Source organism: Malaclemys terrapin, chromosome 1 (assembly GCF_027887155.1).
Source record: "Malaclemys terrapin pileata isolate rMalTer1 chromosome 1, rMalTer1.hap1, whole genome shotgun sequence".
Taxonomy (NCBI): Eukaryota; Metazoa; Chordata; order Testudines; family Emydidae; genus Malaclemys; species Malaclemys terrapin.
Window position 1 is genome coordinate 349,097,762 of NC_071505.1, and position 13,922 is coordinate 349,111,683.

Genomic DNA, 13,922 nt, shown 5'->3' on the forward strand with positions numbered 1-13,922 from the left:
TCTACCTTATCAGTTAGATAATTTGCATTAATACAGATGCTTTCTGGCTTGCTTCTGGATCCAAAGCTATCCACAGCTTAAAGATTCTTACTCAAAAAGGGACACAATTAACTTTTAACTCCTGTTTTCAAACACACAGCGATCTGAAAAAGACAACACAACCTATTGTGGCTCCCTTTGGAGTTCCAATATGATTTTAATTAAATAGCATGGTAGGTTTGCATTTCTTTTCCCCCTGCTACACATACGCTGCACATGTCCTGGGGAAAATGCACATTTCCTCCATACGGAAACTTCCACAATACTAGTCACATTAATTTCTACACAAGGTGTAACTGTTTCTTTTGTGCTTACAAAATCTCCATGCACCCCTAGTAAAGTGGCAGCTCGACCACACAGAGCCAGGAGCACTGTCCTTCTCTCTCTTTACTAGATCTTTTATCTGCTATTTTGTTACACAAAACCAAATTCATTTTTTTTATTCTCCTGGCTTTGACTACCCTGCTGCAGCCATAACCTTTGGTCTTTATTTAAAACATTTTAAATCTTGTAAAGTATTAAGTCACCTTAAGGATTAAATGCTAAATACCATATTAAACAATACTAGTTTCCTGTGTCTGACAAAAGTATTCTTGGTTTTGCAACTTTAAACAATACCAATTCATCTCAAACTTATAAAACACAGATTGTACACAGCAGGAATGTTCTTCAGCAAATTCGACTAATGTATTCATAGTTGAATAATTCCACTTAAATAACCTCTTGCCTGGATTACTTACAGACATTTCTACCAAGTTTCACTGCTTGATTCCCTCTAGCAACTACAGAGTTAACTTCTCCCTCTCTTTCCTTAAATCACTTGCTTGTCTCCCAAAACCACACCCAATCAACACAGATTTTACCATTTCGATTATTGTCCTGGGGATTTGAAATCCCCATGCTTATAATTACTTAATCCTTTCCTTCTACTATGCCCTCAAAGTTTCCAAACTGTTTTCCAAATATTCTATCTGTTGCCTACCTGCTTGGGCCCGATCCTACTTTTCTCACTGAACCGTCCCTTCCATGGGCACCGGCTTGTTCCACTATCAATTTAGCTAGGAGGGTGGGCTTCTCAACTAGCCCTCCACCCTTCCTGGTCTCTTCCTGTAAACATTCTTACTCACAAGGCTACCCGAGTCCTCCCTCGTGAGGCTTGCCACCTGGGCAAAAACGCATGGCCCACTGGCGTTTAACTATTCAATTTTCTCTTGTGGCAAACACACTGCTGTTACGGAGTATGCTTAGCACAAATGGTTAAATTTTGACAAGTCCCTGAAGTACTGGCACTTGCTTAGCCAGTGCTTCCTTTTCTGCTTGGAAGTCCTGTCTCCAGGCTTGCAACTTGCCCTGGGCATAGGTTTGAGTTGCTGCCTGGTTCATGATCTATGCTCTTAATTTCTCAATTCTAGTTATCACAGCCAGCACTCATCTCTTCCCTTTTCTCCAACTTCTCTATTGCCCAGTCCTGCTATGACTGGGGTAGATCCACCTGACACCCTTCCCGGTCAACTGGAGTGGACAGAGGAATGCTAAACCCCTCTCCGGTTCTCAGACTTACTGCAGCTGAGAGTAGGCACACTTTTAATCATGCAATCCTCAACATATAACACCAACAATACCAAGCAAAGCAAACATAAAATAACAAGGGCAAAACAAATAGATGATGTGCATTCTGCAGGGCTCCCTCCTTTCTCAATTTCCACCAAAACTGACATATTTCTGTTACCAATCTATCCCTCGTGTCAGGTGATCAGACTGACACGGCAGGATCGTTGGCACACCATATGACTGAATTTTAAAGCTTCATTAATAGAATAATAAACAACAACAGAGAGTGTTGGGAACGCTCCCACATCACTCAGGGGAAGAAAAACACTAATGTCTCACATCTGTGTATAATGTCCAGAGAAGGGGGAGACTTCCACTCTTGCTTCCACTCTTGGGAGGGCTGTTCTTTTACACCCTGGGATCTCCTGCAGCGTCTCTTCAGAGACTCCAGTCCAGGCCGGCTGCCTGTGGCTTCTTCAGCATCCCCAAACCACGTCGGCTCCAGGGTCGCAAAGCCAGACTGTTGGATCTCACTGAACAGTTAAGCTTTGAAAATGTAATCTCAGTCCTGTAACTTGTGTTGCCTTTGGTTTGCCTCTGTCTATATTTTTTCACAACCAGCTGGGGCCAAAAGCAGTTTTGCTTTGTACTTGGCATGGTCTGTGTTGATTCTTGACCTTGAATGCAGAGCAGCTTTCTCTTTATCTCTGGGCCAAGCTGAATTTCAAATTAACCCGTTCCTTTCCTCAATAGACAAATTGCTCCCATTGTGTGTCAGAGGCTTTTTGGTGATTAAAAGCTCCTTTGAGATGTATGAACTTATCTAGATTGAAGGTACGTTCTAGTGGGCATTGTTTAGATGGATTTTCACACATGTAAAGATTCCAATTTTCTAAATATCTGCAGGTTCTAGGACCATAATGTACGTACATGAAATCTGCTGGGGTACCCTTAGGGGGTGAGGGAGAATGCTTAGACTGTCCCTCATCCATTTTCCAATCCCACTCACCAAGGCCTCTGTTTCTAAATACCATGATGCATCGGTTTTCTCCTCTTTTTATCTTTTTTCCTCCTTTTTTTAGTTAACCTGAGGGTGTCACCACAACCCCTCTGTCCAGACTGAACATACCTGTGTTCTTCTCTGAGGGCGTTACCACAACCCCTCTGCACTGGTGCATTAACCTAATGCATTTCCCTTATGCTTTAACCTTATTCGGGGCGGCCAAACTATAGTCCCCAGTACCGCATACAGCTACCTTATTGAGGGTGGCAAACTAAGTCCTCAGTACCACTTCAAACTAACCTTATTGGGGGGTGGCAAAACAGTTCCCCAGCACTGCTCTGCATCTGATCCTGCTGCACAGTCAATAAGTTCAGATAGCGTAAGCCCAACAGGGACAGACGGCCCCACGGACAGTCCTCCTCCAATACCCCAATGGAGATTTCAAAAGGTGTCCTACCTCTATTGTGGCGCCATGGGGTTTGAAGGGGAATGGTACGCAGCAGTTGCCGCAGTCTCAGCGGGCGTTGCCATCCCGGACAAGCCCCCAAATTGTCAGAGAAAAACAGAGTTCTCACTCTTTTGGTTGGGTACAGCAAAGTCAGACTCTTTATTTTCTCAAGCAATTGCGTAGAGGGAGAGAGTGCACTAGGACACAGGGTCTCCCCCTCCTAGGCAGGTCTCTCAACAGGTAAACAATTACAGCAAGCATTTATACCTTTTGTTACAGACAATAATGAGCAACAGCTGCATTTTGTTTATACATAGGTCATCCTGATAGCTTATTTTTCACATCTATTTAGACTCTAGTCTACATTCTATATTTATCTACACAAGGTCACAACAACTTCTCACACAGTTCTTTCCCACGCGCCTCACACAATCCTCGCTTCTACAAATCTCGCGTTATTAGGATTACAGCTAGCTTGACTCTTGGTCAGAGAAGGGACTGTATGCATTGAAATCCCCTTCAAATCCCTGTCAGTTCTTGCTCTACTTCCACAGCCCTAGTCTGACCCTGTAGGGGGTGATGGGGCTCCTGAAAGCTGGGCCCACCCAGTTTTCCTGTTCTAGCTACACCACTGGTCCCAAGAGCCCCTTGGATTCCCAAAAGAATGTTGGTTGGATCATTTCTGTTTCTCTATCTCCAGAGCAAAGCCTGTCTAACTTAGCTTGTAGTGATAGGTGAGCAGCGCCGGATTAATTCTTCTGGGGGCCCAGGGCTATTAGAATTTGTAGGGCCCCCTAGGCTCCAGGGTGGGGAGAAAGATGAGGGGTTCAGAGTGTGGGAGGGAGCTGCAGTATGAGGCAGGAGGGTGGGTGCAGGAGTGGGTGAGGGCTCCAACTGTGAGTATGGGCTCTGGGGTGGGTCTGAGGATGAGGCGTTTGGAGTGCAGGAGGGGGCTCAGGACAGGGGGTTGGGCTGGGAATGTGGAGTCTGGGCAGGCCTTAGGATTCAGGGCATGGCTAGGGGTTGGGGTGTGGCGCCTGGGCTGGAGTAAGGGTGTTCAAAGGGGTTCAGGGCTGGGGCAGAGGATTGGGCTCTGGGGCACTTCCCTGGGGTAAATCCCATTTGGTGGAGGGGTGCAGGTGGCTCCGCAAGGCCCTGAGCTTGCCTGCAGGTATCATCCCCCCCCCCCATGGAAGGAGCTTCCTGACACTCGCAGTGTCGCGGCTCTAGGCGCGGGGTATGGGATGGCAGCTCCCTGTTGCTCATTCCCAGCTTTTGGCAAACAGAGGCTAGGGACACTATACCTTCCCTTCCTGGCTTATAGCCATTGATGGAGCTATCTTCCATGAATTTATCTAGTTTTTTTTTAACCCTGTTATAGTCTTGGCCTTCACAACATCCTCTGGCAAAGAGTTCCACAGGTTGACTGTGCGTTGTGTAAGGAAATACTTCCTTTTATTGGTGTTAAACCTGCTGCCTATTAATTTCATGTGGTGGCCCCTACTCCTTGTGTTACGAGAAGTAGTAAAAAACTCCTTTGTCAAAAAGTGCTGTGCTGCTCCTTCTTCTTTCGTACGGCGGGAACTGAGCAGCAACTACAATTTCACCTGAAGTCAATCGAACCAAATGGCTACCTCAGGAACAGCAGAATTTATTGAAGCAATGCCTCCTTCCTATTTATAAATTGGGCAGTAGGTAGTGATATGAGCCATAATAAAACACCTCTGGCTGAGGCACAAAGGGACTAAGTGAGTTGCCCAAGGTCACAGAAGAAGCTGGTGGAACAGCATGGACCTGAAGCCAGTTCTTCTGAGTCCCAGGCCAGCACTTAAACCGCTGAACCATCCTTCCTCTCTGGGCTAAGGGTGGGGGAGGGAGCAGCTGGCAGCTCAGCATGCTGAGATTACCAGAAACTCAGGGAATTAAACTCCTGTGACATCACTAAACAAGAGCCCAAGAACAATTCCTTTTCCAGGTGATAACGCTGGATAACTGCTCTCTCCTGCATCTATTAAGGGACAAATCTATCAGCCAGGGCATGGAGCAGGGTCATAGTGGACAAGCAATGCCACATAAGCTCCCAGGGTGACACAAAATGGGAAATGTGACCCAAAGAGACATAGGCCTGGAAGAGACCTCCTGGATCAATGAGTCCAGTCCTCTGCTAGGACAGGCGACCCCAGCATATCGTCTGGTGCATAAACCTGTGTAAGGAGGGTGCGAATGAGTTCTCTTCTGACAGCCGGCTGGAATGGGGAGAGACTTCAAGAGCAAACTGTATTTACGTGAACACACTTACTCTGCCTAGGCATCCAGCAGACCGACCTGTGCTGCCCAAGTGATCAACTTTGGCTGGTGCTGGCTTACAAATCACGTAGTACTGAATGCAGGGGTAGAGAAATGTTATTATCAGTGTTGCTGTCTTTATTGTATGAATAAAAGGGAGCAGAACTGTGCTTAACCTGTCCCAAATGATGGGGTCACCCTCAGCTGAAATTCCCTGATTAAGCCAGGGGCTCGTATGCCAAAGCCCTTTGAAAGGAAGAGGGGTGGGGACAGGTATCCTAGCAAGGAGATGTGGACTCTCCTTAAGGGTCCCCAGTCTGGTTTATCTTGTTCCTCCCCACTGTTCAAAGGTACATCAAAGTAGGGTCCATTAGGAGCATTTGTTATTTGAAGTGCTCAAATGAGAGCTTTCAGAGTAGCAGCCGTGTTAGTCTGTTTCCGCAAAAAGAACAGGAGTCCTTGTGGCACCTTCCAGACTAACACATTTATTTTGGCATGAGCTTTCGTGGGCTACAGCCCACTTCTTCGGATGCATAGAATGGAACACACAGACAGAAGATATTTATACATACAGAGAAAATGAAAAGATGGAAGCACGTATACCAACTGTAAGAGGCCAATCAATTGAGATGAGCTACCAGCAACAGAAGAAAAAAAACCTTTGAAGTGATAATCCTGTCTTGTAGGAGGTGACTTCTGGGTACTCGTCTGTCTCTGTCAATCTGTTATTTCACTTCAGCAGGTGGGTATTGTAGTTTTAAGAATGCTTGATAGAGATCTTGTAGGTGTTTATCTCTGTCTGAGGGATTGGAACAAATGTGGTTGTATCTTAGAGCTTGGCTGTAGACAATGGATCGTGTGATATGTCCTGGATGGAAGCTGGAGGCATTTAGGTAAGTATGGTGGTTAGTGGGTTTCCGGTATAGGGTGGTGTTTATGTGACCATGGCTTATTAGCACAGTAGTGTCTAGGAAATGGACCGCTTGTGTGGATTGGTCTAGGCTGAGGTTGATGGTGGGATGGAAATTGTTAAAATCATGGTGGAATTCCTTGAGGGCTTCTTTTCCATGGGTCCAGATGATGGAGATATCATCAATATAGCGCAAGTAGAGTAGGGCCGTTAGGGGACGAGAGCTAAGGGAGCGTTGTTCTAAGTCAGCCATAAATGAGAGCTGAAATCACTTATAGTGGGACAGTGTTTCTGCCCAGCCTGCTACAAGCTGAAAATATCTAAGAGCCAACAATCACTAAGGGCTTGTCTACACTGACAAGTTACTGTGCTTCTTGTCAGCCATTGTGGTGAAACAGAAGTTTATTTTCTGTTGCTGGTTTGGTATATCTCATGGGAGAATAAGCACCAGTTTTGGGGTCTGTCTGCCCCATTTCTCAGCAGTTTGTCCTGAATTTGGTATTCGCAGTTGTGACCGACAAAAGCACGGTTACAGCTACCCCGGGAGCCCAGGCTGCTGTGGGGATTCCCAGACTCTCCACTTGCTCTGGGGATGCGTCCTGAGGGGCAGGGACATAGGCAGCGGCATTCTCTTGCCCCCCCCCCACAGTCCCCTGCCCAGGGGAGGTGGAGGATCTGGGGCTCCACACAGAGGCTCTGGCTCCCTGATCACATCTTTCCATGGCCCGGCTCTGGCTTCCAGCCTGGACAGGGGGTGCAGCCTCGGTGGAAGAGGAGGAGCAGGGAGTGGGCCTCCAGGGGGAAGAAGAGGGGCAGGGGCAGGGTCACTGAGGGGGCCGGGCTACCGGCCTGTGTCCCGCTTTTGCCTTTTGAAAAGGTGGTCACCCTACCCTGAATGGGCTGGGCTGGGATAGGAGCTAGCTGGGCCTGAGCTGAGGCCAGTTTCCACTGTTTTGCATTGCTGGGGCAGCACAAATGGAGCGGACGGGGAGGGAACCTCGGCCTGAGTCTCTTACCAGGACTCCTGTGTGTCAGACCATTACTCACACGTGCAGCTCTGCCCTGCCTCAATGGAGAGTGGACTGAGCAGGTGTGCTGTGTGCAAAGCCATTAACTGAATAATTTCTCCTGGCCCTCCTGCGTTAATCCTGTCTCTTATACCACTCAGTCACAAGCACCCGGCTGATGGTATAGGGGAAGGCATAGCCCCTGTCCCCAGCTGGTGCAGCACCCATGGGACATGCTGTACCAAGAGCACTCAGGAGGGGCCAGAACTGTGACAGAAGAACAGCTCTGCTGCTGTTTTCATAGCCCTTGATTGTTTAGCCAAAGACGGGACAGTGACAGGCCAGGTGTAATGGGAAACAGCATCCACATCCCTTCTCTTTATTGATTATAGACAGGAATTGTGAGGTCAGAGAGGCTACTAATACGCCTCTTTATGAGCCAACCTCCCACCAATCCCCCGGATCTCGCAAACAAAGTCACTTTGTAAATGCTGATTCCTGCCTTGGTCTCCCTCCCCCAGTGCCCTGTCCTCCCTCACCATCCCTGTCCCCCCTCACCAGCCTTAGACCCTGACTGAACCTCTCCATATAGTCGAGATCAGTAACTCATGTCATCTCAGATGTAAGGGTCCAGGAAGGAACAGCTGACCCATGTTTTTCATCTCCCATGTCAAAGGAGCCAGGTGGTGAATTGTCCGTTCACCTGTTGAACACCCTGATTATCCTCACACGCAGGTGTTTGCTTTTCACACTGTACACAATTGGGTTCATCAGTGGGGGGAGAAGCAGGGCGATGTAGCCCAGTAGAATCTGAAGCAAAGGATAAGAGCTCTTCCCAAATCTGTGTATCACAGACAAACTGATCTCTGGTGTGTAGAAGAGCAGGAGGGCACAGAGGTGGGAGACGCAGGTGTTCAGGGCCCTCAGGCTCTCCTTATGGGATGCGATGCGCAGCACTGTTTTGAGGATCATCACATAAGAGAGGAAGATGAGCAGCGAGTCTAACCCCAACTGGAAGAGTTTAGTAAACAAGCCATAGATGCTGTTGATTGTGAAATCTGAACACGCCATTTTCATGACCTCCTGGAACAGGCAGTAGGAATGGGAGAGGACATTGGCACGACAGTATTGGAACCGTTTCAGGAGAAAGGGAAGTGGAAGTATTAGGACCATCGCTCTTAGCACAGCCACCAGTCCCATCTTGGCTATTCTCGGCAGGGTTAAGATGGAAGTATATCTCAGCGGGTTATGGATTGCAATGAAGCGGTCAAAGGCCATCAACAACAGCACAGAGGATTCAATGTATTGAAGCAAGTGGATGAAGAAGAGCTGGGCTAAACAGGCATTAAGGCTGATCTCCCTAGAGTTAAACAAGTATATGCCCAATATCGTCGGTATGGTGGTTATCGATATGCCAAGGTCTGTGACGGCCAACATGGAAAGGAAAATGTACATGGGCTCATGGAGGCTTGGATCTGTTTTTACAGTGAACAGAATGACTGAATTTCCTATTATTGAAATTATATACATGAAGCAGAAGGGGATAGAGATCCAGAGATGTGTGTCTCCATGACTCAGTAGCCCAGTGAGAAGGAATATTACAGATTTTAATTTGGTGTCATTGACAGCTGACATAATGTACTGGGCAGGTCCGAGGCGTTCTGAAGTGTCCTTCCTAAAAGAAAGATGAGGAGATTAGATGATATTTAGCAAGAAATCATTCTGCTCTTAGTGCAACCCTACAGACTCCCAGAGCTCAAGGTAGATACGCAAAAATAGACTGTTGGATTTACATGGTTCTGATTAGTCAGACTGGATCAGACTTGTAGTCTATCCACACCAGTAACCAGTGGCAATGTCCAGATGCTTCAGAGGAAGGTGGAAGAAGCCCTGAAATAGGAACATATGAGATAACCTGCTCCCAGGGAAAGTTTCCCCCGACACCCAATAGTTAGACATATTTTGTGGTATAAATCAGGAAGGTTTATAGCCTCTCCAAATTTTTTTTTTAAACAGTTCTTTATACTGTTGTTGGATTTTCTGGTTACTTAGTCTCTCTTTGAATCCTGCTAAGCTCTTGACCCCATTGATACCTTGTGGCTGTGATTTCCGCAGCCTGCTTGAGTGCTGTATGATTTTACCATTGTGACCTTAGAACATACAAACATAAGAGTGACCATACTGGTTGAGGTGAAAGGTCCATCTAGCCCAGTATCCTGTCTTCAACAGTGGCTTATGCCACTTGCCCCAGAGGGAATGAACAGAACAGGTTCATCATCAAGTGATTCATCGTCCATTTATGCAGTGCTCTTTTCAACCCTGCTACACCCTTCACACAGACACCCTCTCTGGCCCTGCACTTCTGAGTGTGGACTCTTGCATCATGACATGTGTGTAAATATGTGACAATTTTATGGTGAAAACGGTCATTGTATTTATCTGTCCTTCACAGAAGCTATTTTTAAACGTGTTTCATAGATTCATTATATGAATTATTTTTTTCTGCTCTCCTGACACTCCAGGTAATGCAGCTGCCTCTTTCCAGCATCTGGGATACATTTTTAGAGTCAGGTTTTTAATTCAATAACAATGATATCAACAGCCTCCCACCAGTCTTTCATGTGTTCTGCTTCTAGTATTTGTATTACAATGAATAGTTTTGGCATAACATTTACACTTCTGTACCTTAGTACACACATGTCAACCACAGGTGCTGAACTTACTCGGGCCTGCTCAACAACCACTGTTCACCCACAGTGTGCTGTAGCCCAGTGCCCAGTCTGATGGGGGGGGGAGAATGGAGGGATTCCATCCTATGAGTGGGAAGGCTACAAGGCCTGACATCTGGCACTCAGAAACCAGACAGGGGGAAGAGATGCCGGTAGCCCTGGAACTATAGTAACTATAGGGCAAAAATATGCCCTCTCGGACCTGTTACCACATAGCAATGCAGCTCTGAATTCCTGCCTTCACAATCGAGCCAGAGAATAAAAGCTTTGAAAAAGCATTTGCTGATTAAATTTCCAGGAGCAAATAAAGCCAAATAGATTTGGGAACTAGCCACTGAAATTCTTTGGGGTCTCTTGTCACTCAGCCCCTGGCAGGGTCGGGCCCAGAGCACACGGCACCTCTAGAAATGGGAACCCTTGAGAAATACTGACTTGGGGAATCAGGCTTTTAACACTTCCAGCTCCGGTTTCTGTGTAACTTGAATAAGGTTCTGAGCACCTTGGGTACATGCAGGGGAGGGATCCCCAAACTACCTAGTGCTGCCTGTCCTCCTGCCCATGTTACTAAGTCACTCTGACAGCCCAGCCGAGTTCACTGCGGTAGCACAAAACATCTTCAAATGTAAACAACTCACAGCCTTTCCCCTTCACTTCACATTGTAAAGACAGTGAAACCTGCCAACGTACCCAATTCCTGTTAGAAGGGGAGCCGCTGACACCAGAGTTTTTTACCCTCAAGGACAAGGAGTCATCAGAGAGGTTGCAAGGGCAGCAGGCAGTGTCTGTTCAGATAGGGAGGGAACTGTGTTTATGAAGCATGTCTGCACATTCCCTTGGGGCTACCTCACCATTAGGGAACCTCAGCTCCTTGGCTTCATGTGCACCAGCTTCAATCCCGTCACAGTCAATGGCAAACTGCAGGAGGCCAAATCACAGGGGACTTGGGGTGATGCTGCCCATCTGGACTGCAGCGCCAGCCCTGCTGCAGACTCTATTTCTAGAATCCGGGCTTGTCATCACTGTTCATATGGTTCTGATTAGTGACATGACTACTTCCGGGGCGGCCAAGTGGTAACAATGATGCCATCACAGCTGTGATCTTGCTGAAACAAAATAAAATAGAGTAATACTACGAGGTATCAAGTATCAGAGGGGTATCCCTGTTAGTCTGGATCAGTAAAAAGCAACAAAGAGTCCTGTTGCACCTTAAAGACTCACAGACGTATTGGAGCATAAGCTTTCGTGGGTAAATACCTACTTCATCAGATGCATGTCTGGCAGGCGTCTGACGAAGTGGGTATTCACCCACAAAAGTTTATGCTCCAATACATCTGTAGGACTCTTTGTTACTATGGGTTATGATTTCTCCTTGGCAGCCCCCTTTCCTGCTTTACAAACCCAGGGTGCAGGCCAGAGAAGTGAAGGGAGATTCCACAAGGCTCCCTACATGGAAATTTCCCTCAGATCTTTCCAGTACGGGAGTACCCTTCCCTTCTCTGTGAGGAACAAGGGAGAAGGAGGAGGATTTTGGAGGGGAGTGTGGGAGTGTGACAAGGATGCCAGGAGTTTCAGCACATTCACAAGACTGGTGTTTGCAAATCATTGCAAAGAATGGAACAACAAACAGGAGTCTCATCTTAAACAGTCTGGCTGGCAGAAAGTAGTCTGAGGGCAAAGGTTAGCTTCACACCTTCACCCCGTAACACATTGAGCACAGAGCACTATGGTGACTGGGCCCAGGCTCACAGGGGTTTCAGCAAAAGCTGCTTTCACAAGAAAGGGGCAAACAGATGGGAAGCTGCTTTCAGAGACACATGCTAGGGGGCCGGAGCCCACCCATTTAGCATCCAAGCCCAATCCACCAGCTGGGACTCCCGATTCCAGTTTGGTGCCCAGCTGTATCCCTCTCCTGCTGGTCCGGAGCACTGATTCCCTGTCTCTTGCTCCAGATTCGGGTGTTCCTCGTTAGGGCGGGTTTAGGCCAGTAGTGGATTAGCCACTGGTCCTGGGCCAATGGTGTCACCCACCTTCCTCTCATGAAGTGAAGCAAGATCTGGGTGAGGGGGTTTGCCCCTCTGCGCCCCACCCAACTGCCGGATAGTGGGTCGGGGCACTGGAATAGCGCTGGGCATAGGAGTGGGGCAAGCCCAGCATCTCAGAATCGCTGGATGGGGAAAAGCGGAATAAGCCCCCACTGCCTGACCGCAGGCCCTGACCGCACTCCCCAGGAGGAGGGGGGCTGCACAAGGGATGACGAGGGAACCTCAGTTTTCCTTGCTGACCCAAGGCCACACCAAACTCTAATCTGCCTCAGGAGATGGGGCTTCTGAAAGCTGTTTCTCTATCTCCAGAACAAAGCCTGTCTAACTTGTAGTGATATGTGAGCAGGACCAGATTAACTCTTCTGGGGGCCCAGGGCTATTCGAATTTGTGGGGCTCCCTAGGGTTCAGGGTGGGCACAAAGATGAGGGGTTCAGAGTGTGGGAGGGGACCGCAGGTTAAGGCAGGAGGGTGGGTGCAGGACAGGGTGAGGGCTCCAAATCTGGGTGTGGGCTCTGGGCTGGGTTTGAGGATGAGGTGTTTGGAGTCCAGGAGGGAGCTCAGGGCAGGGGGTTGGTCTGGGGGTCTGGGAGCGAGTTAGGGTTCAGGAGCAGGCTGGGAGTTGGGGTGCGGGGCCTGGACAGGAGTAAGAGTGCGCAAGGGGGTTCCAGGTGTGGGGCACTGACCTGGGGCAGGTCCCATTTGGTGAGGAGTGCAGGTCTCTCCGTGCGGCCCTGCACTTGCTTGTACATACCACCCTCTGCAGCTTCAGAAGGAGATTCCTGATGCTTGCGGTGATACGGCTCTAGTTGGGAGGGGGGAACAGCAGCATCCTGTTGCTAATTCCCAGCTTCTGGGAAACAGAGGCTAGGGACACCACACCTTCCCATCGTGGCTAATAGCCATTGATGGATCTATACTCCATGAATATATAAGCAGAGTCAGGATGAACTCTACCCTGACATCTGGTGGTGAATTATGGTGAGTGTGGAAAAGAACTCCAGGGGCTGATCTTGTTTGCATAGGCACACCCACTCGCCTGGCATGAAACAACAGCAACTGAAAATGGTTACTTTGGCTGGTGTGGGATCCCCAGTTTTTCTGTTATTGGGGCAGGAAGAATACAGTTTTGTTACCCTGATTCTGTGAATCAAGGCCAGTGGAACTGTTGTATGACAGAAAGACTGAGTGAGTCCTTCACCATTACCTAAGTAGCACTTGCTTGACAAGGGGCATGGGTTACAAAACCCAGTGAAAGGAGAGAGGATTTGGACAGGTATTTTTATCTGATGATATGCCTACTCCTCCTCTCTCTGAGGGCTTGAAATACCAATTGCACCATCCCCTCTCTCCACTGTTGACTGTCAGAGCTAACTTTGATTCCATTAGGAGTTTAGTTACAGGCTGCAGAGCTGAATCCACTTTGGGCCAATAGGGCACCAGCACTGGGGCTCCCCTACTCTGAGCTGAAATCACAAAAGAGTTAAAGTTATTAAGTGCTGTGTTAACTAGTGAGGGAGCCTGAGCTATATTGCTAAGCAGCTGGCAGATTAATTTGTGGGGATGACTGGAGGCGCAGCAAGCAAGCGGTGCGGAGCCTTGTGGGGACAGTTAGAGCGGCCCAAGGAACGGCGAGCGGAGCTGTTTGTGGGGATGACTCTGCTTACAAATGTATGTAGGTCTTTTTTGAACCTTGCTATGGCATTGGCATTCACAACATCCTCTGGCAAAGAATTCCACAGGTTGACTGTGCGTTATGTGAAGAAATACTTCCTTTTATTTGTTTTAAACCTTCTGCCAATCATTTCATTTGATGGCCCCTAGTTTTTGTGTTAAGAGAAGTAGTAAACAACACTTCCTTCTTTCCTTTCTCCACACCAGTCGTGATTTTATTGACCTCATCATATCC

The 13,922-nt window shown here is 47.9% G+C and overlaps 1 protein-coding gene across 1 annotated transcript; it reads right to left on the minus strand.

The window, feature by feature from the left end:
* Positions 1 to 7,943: 7,943 nt before the first annotated feature.
* Positions 7,944 to 8,879, minus strand: LOC128830228 (olfactory receptor 51G2-like). The gene has a single exon (XM_054016014.1). It carries the CDS (start codon positions 8,877 to 8,879, stop codon positions 7,944 to 7,946), a length of 936 nt encoding a protein of 311 aa, XP_053871989.1.
* Positions 8,880 to 13,922: the final 5,043 nt, after the last annotated feature.